The sequence below is a fragment of the Daucus carota genome, chromosome 7 (assembly GCF_001625215.2).
Source record: "Daucus carota subsp. sativus chromosome 7, DH1 v3.0, whole genome shotgun sequence".
Classification (NCBI taxonomy): domain Eukaryota; kingdom Viridiplantae; phylum Streptophyta; class Magnoliopsida; order Apiales; family Apiaceae; genus Daucus; species Daucus carota.
Window position 1 is genome coordinate 26,024,277 of NC_030387.2, and position 20,279 is coordinate 26,044,555.

The 20,279-nt window shown below is 36.1% G+C and overlaps 1 protein-coding gene and 1 long non-coding RNA gene across 7 annotated transcripts; one reads left to right on the forward strand and one right to left on the reverse strand.

The window, feature by feature from the left end:
• The first annotated feature begins 1,544 nt into the window (after positions 1-1,544).
• LOC108195318 (uncharacterized) lies at positions 1,545-2,406 on the forward strand. Of its 2 annotated transcripts, none has more exons than XR_001801485.2 (2): positions 1,545-2,021; positions 2,094-2,406. It is a non-coding gene; the product is annotated as an uncharacterized LOC108195318 (long non-coding RNA). The 2 variants fall into 2 exon arrangements; XR_001801486.2 differs by having other exon boundaries at positions 2,107-2,406.
• A 1,035-nt stretch (positions 2,407-3,441) lies between these two features.
• LOC108193830 (probable methyltransferase PMT21) lies at positions 3,442-17,726 on the reverse strand. 5 transcript variants are annotated; one of them, XM_017360657.2, is made up of 8 exons: positions 17,590-17,726; positions 16,098-16,488; positions 5,846-5,994; positions 5,522-5,717; positions 5,145-5,355; positions 4,252-4,927; positions 4,041-4,118; positions 3,442-3,825 (listed from the first exon to the last, which is right to left on the reverse strand). In XM_017360657.2, the coding sequence occupies exons 2-8, from the start codon at positions 16,344-16,346 to the stop codon at positions 3,609-3,611; spliced, it is 1,776 nt and encodes a 591-aa protein (XP_017216146.1). In that variant the 5' UTR covers positions 16,347-16,488; positions 17,590-17,726; the 3' UTR covers positions 3,442-3,608. The 5 variants fall into 5 exon arrangements, with proteins under 5 accessions (XP_017216146.1, XP_017216147.1, XP_063937759.1 ...); XM_017360658.2 differs by having other exon boundaries at positions 16,098-16,364; positions 17,590-17,696; XM_064081689.1 differs by lacking the exon at positions 17,590-17,726 and adding an exon at positions 16,847-17,035 and having other exon boundaries at positions 16,098-16,364.
• Between the last annotated feature and the right edge of the window lie 2,553 nt (positions 17,727-20,279).

Here is a 20,279-nt window from a genome sequence, read left to right on the forward strand (position 1 = left end):
TTGTTAGCTTGTATTGCCATGTTTGATGATCATTATTTATGGGTCATGTTCCACATGAAACCATTAGACATATTTCTAGTATTAGTTAGAGTTTTGCAGCAGAACTGCACATGAAAAAAATGTATTATTTTTGTATTATGTTTTGAATTTACTTTTGAACACACACAACGATATAAAAAAACATGTATTTAGATTTAGATCTTAAAAATTTATGGAAAAAATAGGGTTCTACAGTAGAACCTTAGTGGTTCTATGATTCTAGTTCTCCGTTGAGCGCGACCCCATTATTTATATATTGAATTTATTTGTTTATATTTTCATTTTAAATAAGTATCTCATCACAATAATATTTTTGGTTGAACTTTATTTTATTTCCATATGGATATATTTTATTGTTGTTTTATTATCGAATATCATGTCTTCAATTTGATTATATAATTTATATAATTCATACATTGTGATATTTTTTTTTTTTTTGAAAATGAGAATAAATCTCACAAATAAGACTCGGCAATTCTCCGTGATAATTCTTTCATTCAAGAAAGCTTATTATCTAACCGTCGGACATGCAAGATGACCGGGGAAACTTAGACAATAAAACTTTAATGTCCGAAAAGAAAAACCCGTCTTCTTCCAAGAATCCTGAAAATAAAACAACGAAAACAGGAAGAATATAAGTCGATATATATCAGATTATATATATGTTATAAAAATAAAATTATATCCAATAATTAATTATTAATAAATCACACACACACACACACACACACACACATATATATATGCATGTGCTGATCAAAATATTCACACAATTATGATAAATCATAATTGAGACAATTAAACTCTTAATTAAGGCACAATTAATAAAATATTAACGCCCTTAATTAAGACACAATTAACGCCCTCAAATAAGGCACGATTAACGTCCTCAATTACGAGGCATAATTTACGCCCTCAATTACGAGGCACAATATACGCTCTCAAATATGAGACACAAAAAAACGCACTCAATTAAGAGGCACAATTAAAGCCTCAATTAAGACGCAATTAACTCCTTCTTTTATGAACCCGATACTAATCCCGGAACATCACCGCAACGCTCAGCCACCACCACTGCGCCATCTCTCGCGCACACGACCGCAAAACATGAATTCAGATTATCAACCGATTACTCAGTAAGGCACAACTCGACAGAAAACAACCACGCAGCAACACAAAACAGTGATAATTGGGATTAAGAGCAAACTGTATTTAATATAGAGTAAAAATTAAAATATATATATATAATTCAAAATTTTGAACCTAGGTTTAAAGAAGCAGAACTCACAGAGATCAAATCATTTTATACGGAAAATATTTAAACAGTGTTTAAGAGAGAGCAAGAGAGGGAGGGAAGGAAGAGAGAGGGGAGAGAGAAAGAGAGAGGAGGGGAGAGAGAGAAAGAGGGAGGAGGGGGAGAGAGGGGGGAGGGAGGAGGTGGAGAGAGAAAGAAAGAGGGGAGGGGGAGAGAGAAAGAGAGACGGGGAGGGGAGAGAGAGCGAGAGGAGAGAGGGAGAGAGGGGGGGGAGGGGGAGAGAGAGATACATTGTGATATTTTGGATTATACTTTTACATATCTTTTATTATTTTCAGGAGAGTAAATTTCAAGAGTGTGGCTGAAGTTTACATCGATTTGTAAGTTTGTGGCCGAACTTTAAAAATTACAAAAGTGTGGCTGGAGTTCGCCTCCGCTTTTTAAAACTTTGGCTCCCGTCAAATGTCCTCTAACGGAGCTAACGGAGTTGAGGGTATTTTTGGATTATTTGAAATTCTTTTCTTTTCTCCTTTTTTTTTTCTCACACGCTCTGCTGCTGTCCTCTCCATTCTCCTCTCTTTCTTTTTTTCTCTCTCTCCACACCACACCGTCCTCTACCTCTTCATCCTCTCATATCTTACTCGGATTCTCCTTGTCCTGGAGACTCGAGCACCAATGGTCGGGAGGCTCTTGATTATTGATAGCAGCGTTGGAATGACTAAAGGAGGTATGTATGCTTAACAATTGTTCCTGTGTACATTAACAACAACATCATGTTTATTGATTTGATTGGTTTTAGATTTGGTGAATAGTTTATGGAAGCATTGCAGGCTGGGGCTGATGTGAGCATGATTGGGCAATTCGGTGTGAGATTTTACTCAATTCGGTGTGGGATTTTACTCTGCTTATCTGGTGGTGGAGAAGGTGATTGTGACCACCAAATATAATGGTGATGAGCAGTATATTTGGGAGTCGCAGGGCGGTGGTTCATTTGCTGGTGGTTCGTCTTTCTCAAGGATGATTAAGGAACCCTAGCTCCTCAGTTTCTTCCCCCTTTTCCCCAAACAATTTTATTTATATATTTTTACGTATCTACCCCTTTATTTTTTTAATTTCTAAATGAGTTAACAGCTAAAATCTAACGGACTTAACGGTAGCCAAAGTTTTAAAAGGCGGAGGCAAACTCCATCCACACTTTTGTAATTTTTAAAGTTCGGCCACAAACTTGCAAATCGGTGTAAACTTCAGCCACACCCTTGAAATTTACTCTTTTCAGGATGTTTGGATGGAATATTCAAGATAAGTCATTCTTCTCCTATATTATAATTTTATTATCTAAATATCTGCGGTGCTATAGTCTAAGTTTGGTTTGGCTCATATTTTTTGAAATTTATTATTCTAAAAAAGAAATGATTATATTGATCTTTTTATAATATTGACCTTTTTACAATTAAGTTGAACATAAATGTGAGGAGTTGATTAATAATCAATTTTCCCCGATAACCAAAAGAAAAATGTTATTTCCAAATAACATTTATATTTGTTTTGAGAGTAAATTCAACTCTCTCTCCCTCTTGCAGCCACATAAATCACACAATTTCCATACAAACTTCTGCAAATTTTTTTGGAATTGATTTGGATATAACATTTTCCTAACCAAATAAGAATGTTTAACTCAACTATAGCTATAACAATACATATTGATAGAAAAAGAGAGGAAATATTGATAAATAAAAACGCTAATGCAAAAATGTAAGGATCATTTGTTAGCTTCCGGATGAGATCAGATTTTTCATTTGTTTAAGCTTGCAATCATTTGTTTAAGCTTGCAAATTTCTAGACGATAACTAAATACCTCCGGGACGACGAGGCCATCATATCGTAGCTGGATGGTTAAAAAAAACACAACATATATGTGCTTTTTAATTGTCCTTTATGAACTCTAAATTTTATAATTTATAATATTTTTTATATAGATATAGTTTATAGTCTTTATTTACATACTTACAACATATTTTGATTATATTATTTGTTTGTCCAGAAATTTTATTTCACATATTTTTTGCTCATCCAGAAATTTGATTCAAAATCAACAAATAACAAGAAATCTTATTCATTCAGAAATTCTTACTCCTTCAATCTATTACTCATCCAAAAAGTTGATTCATATTTAAAAAATGACCCCTAAGAATTTAAATTCTAAACTTTCTTCTATGTAAATGTTATGAAAGTTTTTTCTCTCCTATTTGTTACTATTACAATCATTCCACATAGTTTACACCAAGACTCTTGTGTTACACCGATTCTTACTTGCTCATGAGCTTTTCTTAAAGTACCATAAGCTCTTCTGGCAAATTAACAACTTATCCTTTGCACCTCCATCTCCGGTGGCTTCTTTCCGACAGTTCCATCTCAACCCTTTGGCAATAGTTTCTATTGGATCTACAAAGAAGCTTGACTCTCGGATTATAGCATACCCATTAGGCCGAAGGATCCGATCCATCTCTAATAGTACATACTTCATATCACATCTGGCCAAGTATTTAACAGTTCGATATTAACGTTAAAGACTTGCTGCAATTGTAAAAGTTAGCTGCAGAATGTCTCTGCTCTATGGTAAATTTTACATATTCATAACGTTTTTGATAAAACTAAATCAGAGCACAACCAAATCGTGATCAGCTTCAACATTTGAGAAATAGCACCAGAAGGTAAAATGTTGAGGAAAATAAACAAGCGACGTTACCTGTGACTTTCAGAGGGAAAAAGACCGTCTGCATGAAGCAGATCATATGTCCGCGGATATGTTGAGAAAGCCTCACACCTGCAACAGAGCAGCCAATTAAAACAGCACACTACAATCTACATAAGAAGCTGCTAATTATATCACATCAAAGCAAAAGAGTGTAGCATCGAAGAATAGGCTTCAGATGCTCGTTTAGTGCAGCAATATTTACCAGTCATGGTAGGTTCCAATGAGACCTCTATCAAAGACCACCGCAAGTGTGTTCTTAGCATAGGAGGAGACTACATTCATCACCCACAAGGGATCATCTATCAAAGCAGCAGCTAAACCTCCATATATAGTATTCATGTCGATTACGTTTCTTATCTCATCAGTCCCAATTGCTGGCAGCAACTGCTTGTAGTGCTTGACCCGCTTCTTCCATTTAGAATCGTCATGGTGAAAGGTGTTCTCGTTGCTACGGCGAACATCATAAACACGTGTTGAAGCAACATGCAATCTTTGGGGCCATTTAGGAATGGCTGACAATATTAGCTTCTTGACATTCTTGTTCGGAACAACAACACAGGACCGGAGTGGAGTGTACCATGCTGAATCTGGTTCAGTTCCATCATCACACTTTCGTGGGTATGTGTCTAGTGCAGCTAGCCGCTTATAACAGTCATTATCTGTAGTCTTCTGCCAAACAGCAATATCGTCTTTCTGGTTGAATAACTTAAAGCACATTGAAGTGAGCAATTCTTGCAACTTGTCATAATCAGACTTTTGCTCTTCAAGTGTAGTGTTCCAACCTCTCCAACGTCTTTTATAGTTTACCGGTGGGCCAGACAGGACCCAGAATCCTCCAGGACGAAGAATTCGATGAACTTCTAGAAGGTAGATTCCACCTGAAATTAATTCAAACTGCATTGACAAGAGGTTCGTCGTAGGAGCCATTATCAAATGCAAACTACACAGGCTATATAATATTTATATGGATTTTAGCAACCAGAATTATTTAGTTATAACAGATGGCAGGCACTCTTTACTGAGAAATGACAAATGTGTTTCCTATATTGATTGCAAGCAGCGAGAGAGAGAGAGAGAGAGAGAGAGAGTAGAGACCAAATTCTGTCCAGGGGATGAGGCATCTTGAACAATGAGCCATATCAAATGAGTTTGAGGGAAAAGGAAGCCGCTGTGTAGAAATAATTCCCAGAATCGCAGGAATTCCTCGTTCCAGAGCAAATTGGACTTGCGCCTCATGATTATCTCGTGGGGCAAGCGAGACTGTCAAGATCCCGCGATCAAGTAAATCACCTCCCCAGCTAGCCACCTAAACAATATAATTGTAGAAATTTGGACTAATCATCTACATATTATATGTAACTTGCATATTCAGAAAATGAAATGCTCACTGAACACTGTATCTCATTGTAATCACAGGTAAGAAATTATGTGACTGGAATAAACAATTTCGGAACTTATTAAGATGTATTTACCCCACACCCAGTATCAATAGCAGTCCTAATAGTCCCGTCTTTCATTTGAGGAATAAGATCCTGCATCAAATCAACATACGCACCAACTCCATTCGGAAACATGGTACCTCCACCAGGAAAGAGAAACTTCTTCCCTTCTTTCCTTAACCAGTTTTGATTGGACTTCCGCTTGTTAATCCAATCATACGGGACATTCCTAAAACCAGTGTAAAAAGCAAATTTATATAAACCTATAAAGTATATAGAGAACTACTATTTGGCAATAACAATAGCAATTTATTTATAGATTAGAACTTAGCAAAAAATAGAACACATGTCAAATACCTGTACCAACATTCATTTTTGCTCTTAGGCCATCTGATTGGTGATTTATACCCATCTGGTGGAGGAACCAAACATTCTTTTCTGTCAAAAGGAGGAGGACAATGGCGTTCCATGAACGTAAGCCGATGATAGCCATACTTTTTCCATCTCTGTACCATAGAAACGTCTCATCATCACACACACACACGTATACTGATACTCTCAAGGTTTTGATGATGACACTAACAGCAAGCTAATAACATGAAACTAATGTGTGTGAGCATGCTATCAAAGGTTGTTTATGCGGACTAACAGTATTTCAGGATGTTAGCATGATTATAGCTGTCAGCAAGCTTACAGGATGATTTACAAGCTATCAGCAGGCTTACAGCGTGAACAGAGAACAATCGGATAAAGATCAAAGTCTAGTTTCAAGGAGATTTAATAGGAAACGATTTTGTAAGGATTCTAATATTTGTATATATCCTATATAAATATTAGAGCTCAGTTTTATAAAGAGTTTTTCATTCAAAAACGTTTTCCTAACAAATAGGAGATTTTATCTCAAATAAATCTTATCTTTAACAAACTCCTATTTAGTTTCAAACGGGTTTTATTGAGATGATTTCAAACGTGACTTATCCTTTACTCAGTAATCTTACTTCATTCAAACGTTCATCATTCAATTCAAATTTAAACGTGAGGTTGTTACCAAGATCGTTGGGAAATTTGTTGGATTATGACCGTTGGTATGATGTATATAAACTTGAGTGTGGTTTCGGTTTTGACAACAAGGAGAACACACCAAGCTTTCTGAAATACAACTCTTTACATTGCTAAATCTTTTGTTGAGCTCTAGTGCTTATATTCGTATATATATCTATATTGAGAGTTCATAGTTTCGGTTGTATTACACTTATTCATTGTATTGTTCAAGGTGTAATGTTTTGTTGCTGTGTATCGAGCTTGTGAAACAAGGGAACAAGGGGACTAGTTAGCTTGGAGAGTATACTTGGGAAGTATAGGTCTTGGTAGGCTTTTGGTTCGTGGTTCAGGGGTTTCAGCAGGCTGATAACAGGAACAAGGGAGAAAGGGAGTTATATTATTGAATCTTGTAATCGTTGACATTTCTTGATTAATAATATAATCTCTTACCAGTTGGTAGGGGACCAGGACGTAGACCATTAGGGTTAGGGGTCGAACCTGGCTAAAATTCTTGGTGTTGCTAGCATACTGCTTTACATTATCTGCATTGCATTTATCTTATTAGCAGGCTAACAGTTTACTCTGAAAATTAACAGCAGGCTGTCTTTGACAGATTAATTATTCGGTAACTTATAAAAATCGGGTATATTAGCCATAACACCTATTCACCCCCCCTCTAGGTGTGTAATTTCAATTGGTATCAGAGCGAGGTTTGTACTAATACTTCTGTAACAGGAATAGTATCGATCGATATGGCTGATAACTTTCAGGGAAAGTCCGATTTTAGAGCTCCTCTCCTCACGGGTTCTGACAACTACAATTGGTGGAAAGGCCAAATGGAGGCTCATCTGTCCAGAGATCCCCTAATGCAAAGAGTTGTGCAAAGAGGTCCTTATGAATATCGTGATAGCGAGGGCAAAGTCAAGGACGTTGATGTTCTCACAGCGGACGAGCTATCAAAGGTTGCTGCCAATGGAAAAGCAAGGAGTACATTAATTAATGGGCTGAATCAAGCTGAGTATGACAAGGTCTCTTCTCTCAAATCTGCAAAAGAAATTTGGGATGCATTGGAGACATATCACGAAGGCTCAAAGGCATTAAAGAAAGTCAAGCTCGGGAAGCTTATGAAAGAATTTGGAAGCTTTGCTATCAAGAAGGGAGAATCCATTCGAGAAAGCCAAGCTAGATTCCAAGTCACTCTCAACAGTCTTGAAAGACTTGGCAAAAAGATTCCTCAATCGGAAATCAACATGAATATTCTAAATGCTGTTCCATTCGAATATGGTGCCAAGGTCACAGCATTGGAGTCAGCTCTTAACATTGATACTATGGATCACCTGGCTATATTTGCTGAGTTGGAACAATTTGAAGCTAAGATTGAAGCTAACAGCTCGGAAAGCAGCAAGCTGCCAACAGAGAAAATGAAGAATCTTGCACTGCACTCCTCTGTCAGCAAGCTGGAATCAGATGAGGAAACAGAATCAGATGAGGATCTAGCTCTTATGTCCAGAAAAATCAAGAGAATGATCGAAAAGAAGAATAGGATGAAAAGAGAAAAGGGCAAAGCTTTTGGTGCAAAGAAAGATCTAAAAGATAATGCATGCTTCGAATGTGGCAAGAAAGGACATTTCAAAAGGGATTGCTACAAGCTGAAAAACAAGTCTAAGCCGCCTAAACAGCAAGCTGATTACAAGAACAAAAAGAAATCAAAGGCACTTCTCACATGGAGTGATGATGAAGATGAGTCAGCTTCTGATGTTTCAAGTGATGAGATGGTTAACTTGGCTCTTGTTGGTCTCGATGGTTCAATAGAGACAACTGATTCAGATTCAGAGACTAATAGTGAGGTACATTCTATTAATTCTGAATTACATTCTATTGATACAACATCTTGTGAACTAACCATGCAGGATAAGAGTTGTCTATCAATTATGGAACTCATTGATCTAAAGAATGAGAACTATGAGCTCGAGAAAGAAAATGTTCATTTGAAGAAAGTCATAGGTGATTTCTTGAATGAAAAGAGTGCCAAGGCAAGCAGTGGAATCATTGCTACTCTCAAGGAACAAATCTCACAACTTGAAGGGAACAACATGCAAATCCAAAGAAGGAATGATACACTCATGAAGGAACTCAGCTCGCTGAGAGCAGATCTTAAAGCTAAGGATGCAAGCTTGGAGGCGTTCGAGTTAAGCAAATCTCAAAGCTTAAACGAAATCTCTATTCAAGCTGAAAAGATCAAATCATTGGAGCAAGAAGTCAAAGATCTTCATAAAGCCATGGGAAAGTTTGTTCAAGGAGAAGAGAGTCTCAAATCTATAATGAAACAAGCTAAAGGTTCTCATGACAAAGGAGGCATTGGTGCAGCTTCTACATCCACATCTTCAATGAGATATGAAGGGAAAAATGGCATTCCATATAATTATGCCATGCCTTGGGTGACTTGTCACAAATGTGGAAAGAAGGGCCATCTTGCTAATAATTGTCCAATGAAGAATACTCAATCAGCAAGCTGGGAAAGGAAGTCAGCTCACAGGCAGTATGCTGACAACATAAACAGACAGAAGACAGCTCCAAGACAGTATGCTGATAAGACTCGCAGAACATGGAAGCAGGGTTCTAAAGTGGTCCAAATGTGGATCAAGAAATCTGATCTTAATGTTCTATATGTTTTATCAACTAACACTGTTGGACCCAACAAAATTTGGGTACCAAAACGTTGAGTTGTTTGTGTTTGTTTTGTAGGTTTGTCTCGTGTCTAAAGTAAAGCCAAATCAATGGATATTGGATAGTGGATGCACTAGGCACATGAGTGGAGACAAATCTCAGTTTCTAAGCTTGAAGATGAAGAAGGGTGGACGTGTCACAATTGGTGATAGCAAAACTCTTCCTATTCTTGGCAAAGGAACTATAGGTAATAGTATCATTTCTATCAACAAGGTACAATATGTTAAAGGTCTTACTTATAACTTGCTTAGTATAAGTCAGTTATTTGATGATGGTCATATTGTTAACTTTGGTAAGGATGAATGTACTATACTTGTTGGTGCTAACAAAACTCCTCTAGTTGCAAAACGAGAAGGAAATATATATGTTTTGAACTTTGAAGAACAGGAGGCAGGTGTTTGTTTAGCAGCTGTGGATAATAATCCAGAAATTTGGCATAGGAGGCTTGGACATGCTCATATGGATCATCTCAGCAAGCTGTCAGCAAAGAAGCTTGTTCGAGGACTACCAAAGCTTAAGTATGTCAAGATGGAGACATGTTCTGCTTGTCAATTAGGAAAGCAAACAAGGACTCCACATAAGGCAAAGAAAATGGTATCTACTTCTAAACCTTTAGAGCTTCTTCACTTGGATCTTTTTGGTCCCGAAGCTTATAAGAGTATTGGAGGTAAACAATATGCCTTTGTTATTGTTGATGATTATTCTAGATTCACTTGGGTATTATTCTTGCGTACTAAAGATTGTGCTTTTAGTGAATTTGAGAAACTAATCAAGTTGCTTGAGAACAAGCTAGATACAAGACTTGTAGGTATTCGAAGTGATCATGGTGGGGAATTCCAAAAAGACTTCATTACTTATTGTGAAGCAAGAGGAATCTCACATGAGTTCTCAGCACCTCGTACACCTCAGCAAAATGGAGTTGTAGAGCGTAAGAACAGGTCCTTACAAGAAACAGCTAGGACATTGCTGCAGGAGAGCAAGCTGCCAAGAAGTTTCTGGGCAGAAGCTGTCAACACAGCATGCTATGTTCTTAACAGAGTGCTTATCAGGCCAATTCTCAACAAGACTCCTTATGAATTGATAAGGAAAAAGAAGCCTAACATTAGTTACTTCAAAGTCTTTGGATCAAAGTGCTTCGTACTCAAAACCATTGATAGGGATGGTAAATTCGACTCTAAATCTTATGAAGCTATATTCTTGGGTTATTCTTTAACAAGTCGTGCTTATAGAGTGTATAATCTTGCTAAACATACTGTTGAAGAATCTATTGATGTTTCATTTCAAGAGTCTACTGATGATCTTGCAAGGGATGAGGAAGAATGTGCAGGTACAGGTACTAGCAGCAAGCTGACAGTAAAGGAAACTGGAAATCAGCAAGCTGACAAGTCAACTGCCACAACTTCAGAAGGCAATAAAGCTACTGAATCCACTCCATCTCTTGAGGAAACTTTGGATAAGATGTCAAAGCTTACATTAGATGAATCCAGAGGTCAAACTTCATCAGCAAGCCAAAATGTTGTTGATCAGACTCCTCCTAGGCAGACTACAAGGAATGAAGAGGTCATAGCTCAACATAATCTACCAAAATCAACTAGAACAGTGAAGAATCATCCTCCTCAGTTGATCATTGGAGATAAATCAGCTGGAATAAGGACAAGGAAAGCTCAAGCCAACATTTGTGCTTATGCTGCCTTCATAGCTCAAGAGGAACCAAAGAATGTTCAAGAAGCTTTACAAGATGAAAATTGGATCATGGCAATGCAAGAAGAACTCAATCAATTCGAAAGATGTGATGTTTGGGAACTTGTAGATCCACCAGAGGATGCTTCAATTGTTGGAACCAAATGGGTATTCAAGAATAAAGTTGATGAATTTGGTACAATCACTCGGAATAAAGCCAGACTTGTTGCACAAGGATACAATCAGCAAGAAGGAATTGATTTTGATCAAACTTATGCTCCGGTTGCAAGATTGGAATCTATTAGGATGCTATTATCATTTGCATGCTACAAGAAGTTCAAGCTACATCAAATGGACGTCAAAAGTGCATTCTTAAATGGGTATCTAAAGGAAGAAGTCTATGTCAAGCAACCACCAGGATTCGAGGATGAAAAGTATCCCAACCGTGTCTACAAGCTCAAGAAGGCACTATATGGGTTAAGGCAAGCACCTCGATCATGGTATGAAAGGTTAAGTGAATTTTTGATCAAAAATGGTTTCATTAGAGGTAAAATTGATCCTACTTTGTTTACCATTATTAAAGGTCGAGATATATTAGTTGTTCAAATATATGTAGATGATATTATATTTGGATCTACTAATGATTCTTTGTGTAAGTGGTTTTCAAAGTGCATGCATAGTGAGTTTGACATGAGCATGATGGGAGAGCTCAATTATTTCTTGGGGCTCCAAATTAAGCAAACTCCAGAAGGAATTTATGTGCATCAATCCAAGTATATCAAAAATCTACTCAAAAGATTTGGATATGAAAATATCAAGGCGAAATCAACACCAATGAGCGTTGTCAGCAAGCTGACAGCAGATGAAAATGGTAAAGATGTTGATATTCGAATGTATAGAGGTATGATTGGTAGTTTACTTTATCTTACAGCCTCTAGACCTGATATTATGTATAGTGTTTGTGTTTGTGCTAGATTTCAAGCAAAACCAAAGGATTCTCACTTACAAGCTGTTAAAAGAATATTTAAATATTTAAGTGGAACAATTACTTTGGGCTTATTCTATCCTATCACAAATGCTTTTGATCTTGTTGGGTATAGTGATGCAGATTATGCAGGTAGTCAAACTGATAGAAAAAGTACAAGTGGTGTTTGTGCATTTTTGGGTCAAAGCTTAGTTTCTTGGTTAAGCAAGAAGCAAACTTCAGTTGCTCTATCTACGGCTGAGGGGGAGTATTTAGCAGCTGGTAGCTGTTGCTCTCAAATGCTATGGATGAGACAACAATTGAAGGACTTTGGAATCAAATGCAAGCAAACTCCTATCTTTTGTGACAACACAAGTACAATCAACATTTCAGAAAATCCAGTCAATCATTCAAGGACAAAACACATTGATGTTCGACATCATTTTCTGAGAGATAATGTTGCAAAGGGTGCTGTCAAGTTAATATTTGTGGCTACAACAGATCAGCTAGCTGACATCTTCACAAAACCTTTACCTGAAGAACGATATGTTGTGCTGAGAAGGGAATTGGGTATGTGTGATGTACAGTCAGCAGGCTCTTAAGCATGGTCCGGGTACTATCAGCTTACTCCTAGCATTTTACTCAATTTTTGTTATTTTTGCATGCCGGTCAATTTAAGCGTTTATTTGAAATCTGTGTTCTTAAATGATATTGCCGTTGTGTGTTTAGAAAGTTGAAATTTTTTGTTGAAATTTGATACGTGATTATGTGCTTATCTGTGTAATTTATGATACGTTTAAAATTCAAATTTCAGTTTCTAGGGATATATATATGTGATAAGTGATAAGGACTGTTAACATTTGTGAGTAATTAGGTATCTAGTCGATAAACATGAATTATTTTAGGAATTTTAGTTCGTTTAATTTTATTCCTAAAACTACTCCCCTGATAATTGTTAAAAGAGTTTTGAAATATCTACTCTCTCCACGCCTCTTCAACTACATATATACTCCTCCCCGAGACGCTAGGGTTTTATCTCTCCTACTTCGAAAACTCTTCGTACTCATCATAGCCTCGATCGGTCTCCGTGTTGCAATGAGGAAAAAGACGAGAGCTAATCTCAAAGCTCACACCCCACAGCCCTCTTCGACTTCCCAGAAGCGAAAGCTTATTGATGAAGAAGACGATGAACTGGTTACTGTGGATAGCGGCGACGAGTTCTCTGGGGTAAATCGCGATGAGATCGGGCTTGAATCTACTCAGAAAAAGCCTCGCCCTGAGGTTCTTGCTGTTCGTGGCCTCGCCGGTCGCAAGGTCATTTTGGGTAAGCCTATTTCTGGCAAAGCTTTTTCTACTTGCGGTATTGTTAAGCTCTTTGAAGATTTGGGATTTCAGTCATTTTTGTTAGATTTGCCTAAAACTTGTTACCCTGCGTTAGTTAGGGAGTTTTATGCAAATTTGCAGTCGATTGGAACTGATCAGTATGTGTCTTATGTGTCGGATGTTAAGATTTGTTTGTCATCTATGTTTTTGGGGGCTATCCTTAAAATCCCACCATCCACACTCACTATTCACACTAAGAGAGGTCCTAAAGATGTTGAAGGGTTCACGCATAAAGATCAGTTAAAGGTTCTCACGGGTCTTGATAATGTTTCTGAGAATGCATTTCCATCTACTACACAATTGATTCCTATGGCTCATGCTCTATTTAAGGTGTCAATTGAAAATGTTAGTCCTAGGCTTGGAACCCGCTCTAATCTGTCCTCACAAGATGTTGTTGTGGTCTCTATGATTATGGCTGGGAGAAAATTTGATTTGCCTGATTTAATCTTGAAAACTATGTTGGATTCTGTTGAGGGAAAATCATCTGGTGGTTTACCATATGGTCTGTTGTTGACTCGGGTGTTTGAGTGGTTTGGGGTCTCGTTTGTTGATGAAGAGACTGTCACTGCTAAAGAGTTTCTTGATGTTAAGTTTTTGGCTCAGTCCAATTTGAAGCTGGACAAAGATGGGAATTTAGTTGCTGTTGAAATTCCTCCACCTCCACCTCCATCACAATCTGTGAACATTGTGGATTTGGGAATCTCTGCTCAGGACATTCAAGAATATATGGATGAGCTTCGAGCAAATCACAAGGAGGTGATGGATGGCCAGAAGCAGTTATCTGAGAAGATGGTTGAATTGAATTCTCAGTTTGCTTTCTGGAAGGATATGATGTTCGGGGCTAGAACTTCAACTGCTTCTGAAAAATGCAGTTCTGGGAGTTTTGCCTATGAACTTTGCAAACGTATGTATGGCTCTGGAGGTTCATCAGATGTGAAGGCTACTTTTACTTCAGAAGATGATGCTACAGACAGTCCACGGCCTAGAACAGCTATGGATGCGCTGAAGGAGGCTGCTGGAACTGACTCGAAGTATGCTGAAGCTGGGAATGCAGTGCTGGCTGGGAATATTATTGCTGCAGAGCTTGCCAAGAAGTATGGACTTGAGAAGGATGATCAGGACAAGGCTGGAACTTGATTTTCTCACCTTTTTAATGATTAAGGGGGAGGAAATTAGGAAATTAATAATACTTTACTTAAGTTTGTGTTATCTGCTTAAGTACATTGGCCCTAAGTTTATTTGTTTTTATTTGTTTCTAAGACTAAGTTGGTTTGGATTTGAATTTGCTGGTGCTGGTCTCAGGTGGTTTATCCTGAGTTAAATTGGTTTGATTGTGTTTGGATAATATTTTGGATACCAGGTGGTTTATCCTGGTTAGGAATATTTTGATTATCTATGCATATTTGCTTTGGTTAATTGTTTTCTGTGTTAAATATTGCATATCTGTGAATATCTGTGAAATAGATATATCTGCTAGATTTTATTCTCTGTGATAATTGTGAAAGTTTAATGATATTAGATTGCTATATTTAGGGGGAGTTAATTACTTTTCCTAATATAGTGTAATCATCAAAAAGGGGGAGATTGATACTCTCAAGGTTTTGATGATGACACTAACAGCAAGCTAATAACATGAAACTAATGTGTGTGAGCATGCTATCAAAGGTTGTTTATGCGGACTAACAGTATTTCAGGATGTTAGCATGATTATAGCTGTCAGCAAGCTTACAGGATGATTTACAAGCTATCAGCAGGCTTACAGCGTGAACAGAGAACAATCGGATAAAGATCAAAGTCTAGTTTCAAGGAGATTTAATAGGAAACGATTTTGTAAGGATTCTAATATTTGTATATATCCTATATAAATATTAGAGCTCAGTTTTATAAAGAGTTTTTCATTCAAAAACGTTTTCCTAACAAATAGGAGATTTTATCTCAAATAAATCTTATCTTTAACAAACTCCTATTTAGTTTCAAACGGGTTTTATTGAGATGATTTCAAACGTGACTTATCCTTTACTCAGTAATCTTACTTCATTCAAACGTTCATCATTCAATTCAAATTTAAACGTGAGGTTGTTACCAAGATCGTTGGGAAATTTGTTGGATTATGACCGTTGGTATGATGTATATAAACTTGAGTGTGGTTTCGGTTTTGACAACAAGGAGAACACACCAAGCTTTCTGAAATACAACTCTTTACATTGCTAAATCTTTTGTTGAGCTCTAGTGCTTATATTCGTATATATATCTATATTGAGAGTTCATAGTTTCGGTTGTATTACACTTATTCATTGTATTGTTCAAGGTGTAATGTTTTGTTGCTGTGTATCGAGCTTGTGAAACAAGGGAACAAGGGGACTAGTTAGCTTGGAGAGTATACTTGGGAAGTATAGGTCTTGGTAGGCTTTTGGTTCGTGGTTCAGGGGTTTCAGCAGGCTGATAACAGGAACAAGGGAGAAAGGGAGTTATATTATTGAATCTTGTAATCGTTGACATTTCTTGATTAATAATATAATCTCTTACCAGTTGGTAGGGGACCAGGACGTAGACCATTAGGGTTAGGGGTCGAACCTGGCTAAAATTCTTGGTGTTGCTAGCATACTGCTTTACATTATCTGCATTGCATTTATCTTATTAGCAGGCTAACAGTTTACTCTGAAAATTAACAGCAGGCTGTCTTTGACAGATTAATTATTCGGTAACTTATAAAAATCGGGTATATTAGCCATAACACCTATTCACCCCCCCTCTAGGTGTGTAATTTCATATACTATACTCAAGAAGAACCAAAAGATAATAGAATTTACTTACCTTAGGATCTGTGCACGGGGTGTAATCTTGATAGGCAATATCACATTCAGGGAATTCTATGAATTTCGCACTGGGAGGACCAAAAATAGTTTCATCGGTTGATTTACCTACTTCGGTAATGTTCTCCGAGCAAAAAATTCTACCCAGATAGAATGAAAACCCGCAAAGCACAATACACATGAATGTCATGGGCACTACTCTGAAACTTTTATCAACTTGATTTACCACTTTTCCATCGTTGTGCTTCATGGTCCTAGAGTTATTTAGCTAGATGAAAATAAGGGAAGTTGTCACTAGCAGCCCAATCATATCAGATCTATACAAAAATTGAACACCGATATTCTCTAGGGATGGACACGAATTGTCAGGGATTTCATTGAATTTTTGACACCTGCAAACATATAACAATTCTCGATATACTAGACTAATAAATCAACATAAAGCCTTGGAACTAAAGATGATAACTTAAAAAAAGTTTTCATACATGTAATTTCACAGTCGTTACAAATCCTTCTGAATCTCAAGAATCTTAGAGCAAGAAAGCTAAGTAGTTTAGCAAGTGTGCAAAGAAAAATTATTCAGATGAATCAAACTCAGTTGTGTATAAGATATACAAAAGAAACATAAAAGGAGAAAATGAGCAAAACTGATAAATGATATCCTTGTAGAGTAAAATTAGAAGTTTATCAAGCAAAACTCAGTAACATACACCAACATGATCAGAAAGCGATGTAGTTGATTACACTAACCAAGTTTGATGGAGAACTGAACACTTAGGTGTCTAAAACAAGATTCATTTCTTGACACTTGACAGACATTAATCTCTATGATTCGACCACACACAAGTGAAGTATAACAAAGGTCCGAAAACTATAAGAATTAGGGAAAAGGGGGCTATTGCAGATCTTATGGCCATACACAACTATAAAGATTACTTGAGACCAGAAAAAATCTATATAGATATGATAGCAACAACCAAGATAACACTTTTATTTTCTTAAATAAAAGGATTGGGCCCAACTATTTGGAAAATTACAACCAAACCATGCAAAAAAGGCAAGCAAGAATTGACTAAATCACTCTAGGCCTCACTACTTCAACATAATTTATACATGAAATCCTCTAGGCCAAAAAAAGTAGAAAAAAAGTGAAAAGTTGCACTCATCAAAGGCACACTGCACCAGTCAGCCACTTTGTTCATGAACAATTAATTAAAAACTAAATAAATACTTGTTTAGCTCATAAAAAGGGAACCCACTACAAAAAGTGCAAGATGTTGAAAAAACACCAAAAATGGTAATTGGGCATGGAAATCACAGAACTGTCAACACATTTAAGAACCCATCATACAATTTTCATTTATCAATTCAACACAACAAATTTTTGCTAAGATAAATATAATTAGTAGGCAATAAATAAACACAAGAGAAACCAATTTAAACACCAAAAATAGGGAAAATCAGAGCATAAAAAAGAAAAATGAAAAGGGTACCTGTTTATTATCTGTATCAAAACTAAGGCTCTGTGTTTGTAATAATTTACATATACGCACAAAAGTCCTTTACTCAAAAGCTGCAGATTTTGATGAAATGAACGCAGAAATGAAGAACAGGGACATGGGGAGTGAAACATGTGGGTCCTAGAGCATCTCCAACCATTGAAAACCCTTGGCTAAAATGTGAGTTGGCATACTTAAAATAAAAAAATTTAACCTAACAGCTCAAAAAACACAACTCCAACCATGCTCAGCTGTTGTCTATAAATTTAGCCAATCTCCTATGGATGGCTAAATTTGTCGAACCTCTACAAGTCTGTAAGAAATCTGTAGGAAGATTGCACATCATTTATTACCATATTGAACTGATATATTCTATTTTAACAATCTAAAATATTAATAACATACTATTTTTAAATTATAGCCAACCAATATAGCCAATACCATTGAAGCAAAATGTCTTGCAGGTTCAGCAAATTTTACATAATGTCTTACAGGTCCTATATAGCCAACGATTATAGCCAACGCCGTTGGAGATGCTCTTACACGCATATAAATACATAAGAGCATGTTTGTTTGTATTATACTCTTGTTGTCTTCCTGTAGCTACACCAACGCTTTATTCACTTTCTATCTACTCTATATACAGTAATTCGTTGATGATAAATTTTCATCTATGGATATTAAAATAATATAATTGATTCATTATATTAAATATTCAGAATATTGTTAAAAATATTAATATTTTTAAATATCACAATTTTAATTTTAATTTAGAAAAAAATTAAAATTATGATGTTGCTACGAAACATGACTTAATCAACAATAAAATAATAAGAAATTACCATCTCCTAGACATATATTCTCTCGTGTGAACAAAATCCGAAAAATAGATCTGATTCGTCTAAAACGGATGTTTTTATTATAGAAATCGATCATAGACAACCAACAATATATAATTTAATATATAATTTAAGAGAATAATAATGATTAGAAAAAATTAAACAATCATCTATACTTAACTTAATATCCTATAAAAAGTTAAAATAATAATTTTTTAGTTTCTTTTACATTTTATTTATTTATTTGACGTATACACTTTTACATTTTGTTTTACATTTCTCATTGATAGAAAAGAATGCAGCGAAGTCGTCAATGTCAAAATGAAAACGCCCATAAAATAAAACAAGACATGCAGATGAAGAAAGATTGAGAAAATTTATTCACTAATATTCACTATTTAATCGATAGTTATGCATAGATCTTTTCGGACATTTTCCTTTACATTACAATTTACGCGTAAGAGATGATATATACTCCCTCTCATCCATTATATAGGGCGTTTGACTTTTTACACGTATTTTTAGAAGGTTTAATCATATATTTAAAATTGACATATTTATAATTTTTTTCTTCTGAATAAAAATATCAATATTATATTTTTATTCAGAAAAAAATTGCAAAAATATTAGTATTCATTATATGGTCAAAGCACCTAAAGTTATGGATGCTTGAGCTGCAAATAAATGATGTAAAACTATAGAGTCAAATCTGTCAGCGCCGTTACCAATTAGCTAGCCAAACTGAGAATATCTCTAATTAATGATCGATTTTCCCATCGTCTCCATCATCCGATCAACCATCATATTATAGTCTGAAGCCTGTCCGGTGAGTCCGTTTCTCTTTTTATCTGCTCCTATTGCACTACAAATGTAAATTATTTTTTATTATTATTTACGATCTCTTCTTCTTTTTAGAGAGATTAATCTCATTGATTTTGGTTCACTTCAGTGTCAAGACTTGTTTTTGTGTCAGATCTTGGACACCCTTTGATTTTGCATTTTGTTTTTGCGGTTTTGATAATCTTAGGTAATAGATTGTGTGTTAGTTCATTATAGTTCTTGATTTTTGGCTATGTATGTATTTTAAACTGCACCTTGTTTGGGTATGGAATGCTTGTTCTTGGCAATTTTGATGTGTTTGTTTAGTTTCTTGGATTTAGTTATGTTAAATCTGTTTTGGACTCCCGAATAAAATCACTCCTCCAGCTCTCGACGCAGTCATGAATCTGCTCATGCTTATTCTTGGTATACTCTTTTCTCAATTTTGATCGAAGCGGTCATGTACGAGAGAGATAGCATAGCGATGGTGGCCGAGGATGGCGGAGACAGAGGCTCCGGGATCAGTACGGGATCCGATTTCAAAAAGGAAGGCGTTAATTGTGCCTTAATTGAGTACGTTTTATTGTGCCTCTTAATGAGGGCCTTAATTGTGCCATTGAGGGCGTAAATTGTGCCTCCTAATTGATGGCGTTAATTGAGCCTTAATTAAGGGTGTTAATTGTGTCTTAATTAAGGACGTTAATATTTTATTAATTGTGCCTTAATTGAGAGTTTAATTGTCTCAATTATGAGTTATCATGATTGTGGAAATATTTGATATAATCTGTTTTATATATTGACTTATATTTTTCTTGTTTTCCTTGTTCTATTTTCAGGATTCTTGAAAGAAGACCAGTTTTTTTTCCGGACATTAAAGTTTTATTGTCTAAATTTCCCCGGTCATCTTGCATGTCCGACGGTTAGATAATAAGCTTTCTTGAATGAAAGAATTATCACGGTGAATTGCCGAGTCATATTCGTTGAGATTTATTCTCATTATCAAGAAAAAAAAGCACTTAAAGTTAT

What these genes read in the sequence shown, in the direction of transcription:
- LOC108193830 (XM_017360657.2), bottom strand. Translation starts at nt 16,346, where the DNA reads ATGAAGCACAACGATGGAAAAGTGGTAAATCAAGTTGATAAAAGTTTC. An exon ending in CTATTGATACTGGGTGTGGG is followed by an intron (nt 5,356 to 5,521) that starts GTAAATACATCT and finishes TATATTGTTTAG; the next exon opens with GTGGCTAGCTGGGGAGGTGA. An exon ending in TTTCCCTCTGAAAGTCACAG is followed by an intron (nt 3,826 to 4,040) that starts GTAACGTCGCTT and finishes ATACTTGGCCAG; the next exon opens with ATGTGATATGAAGTATGTAC.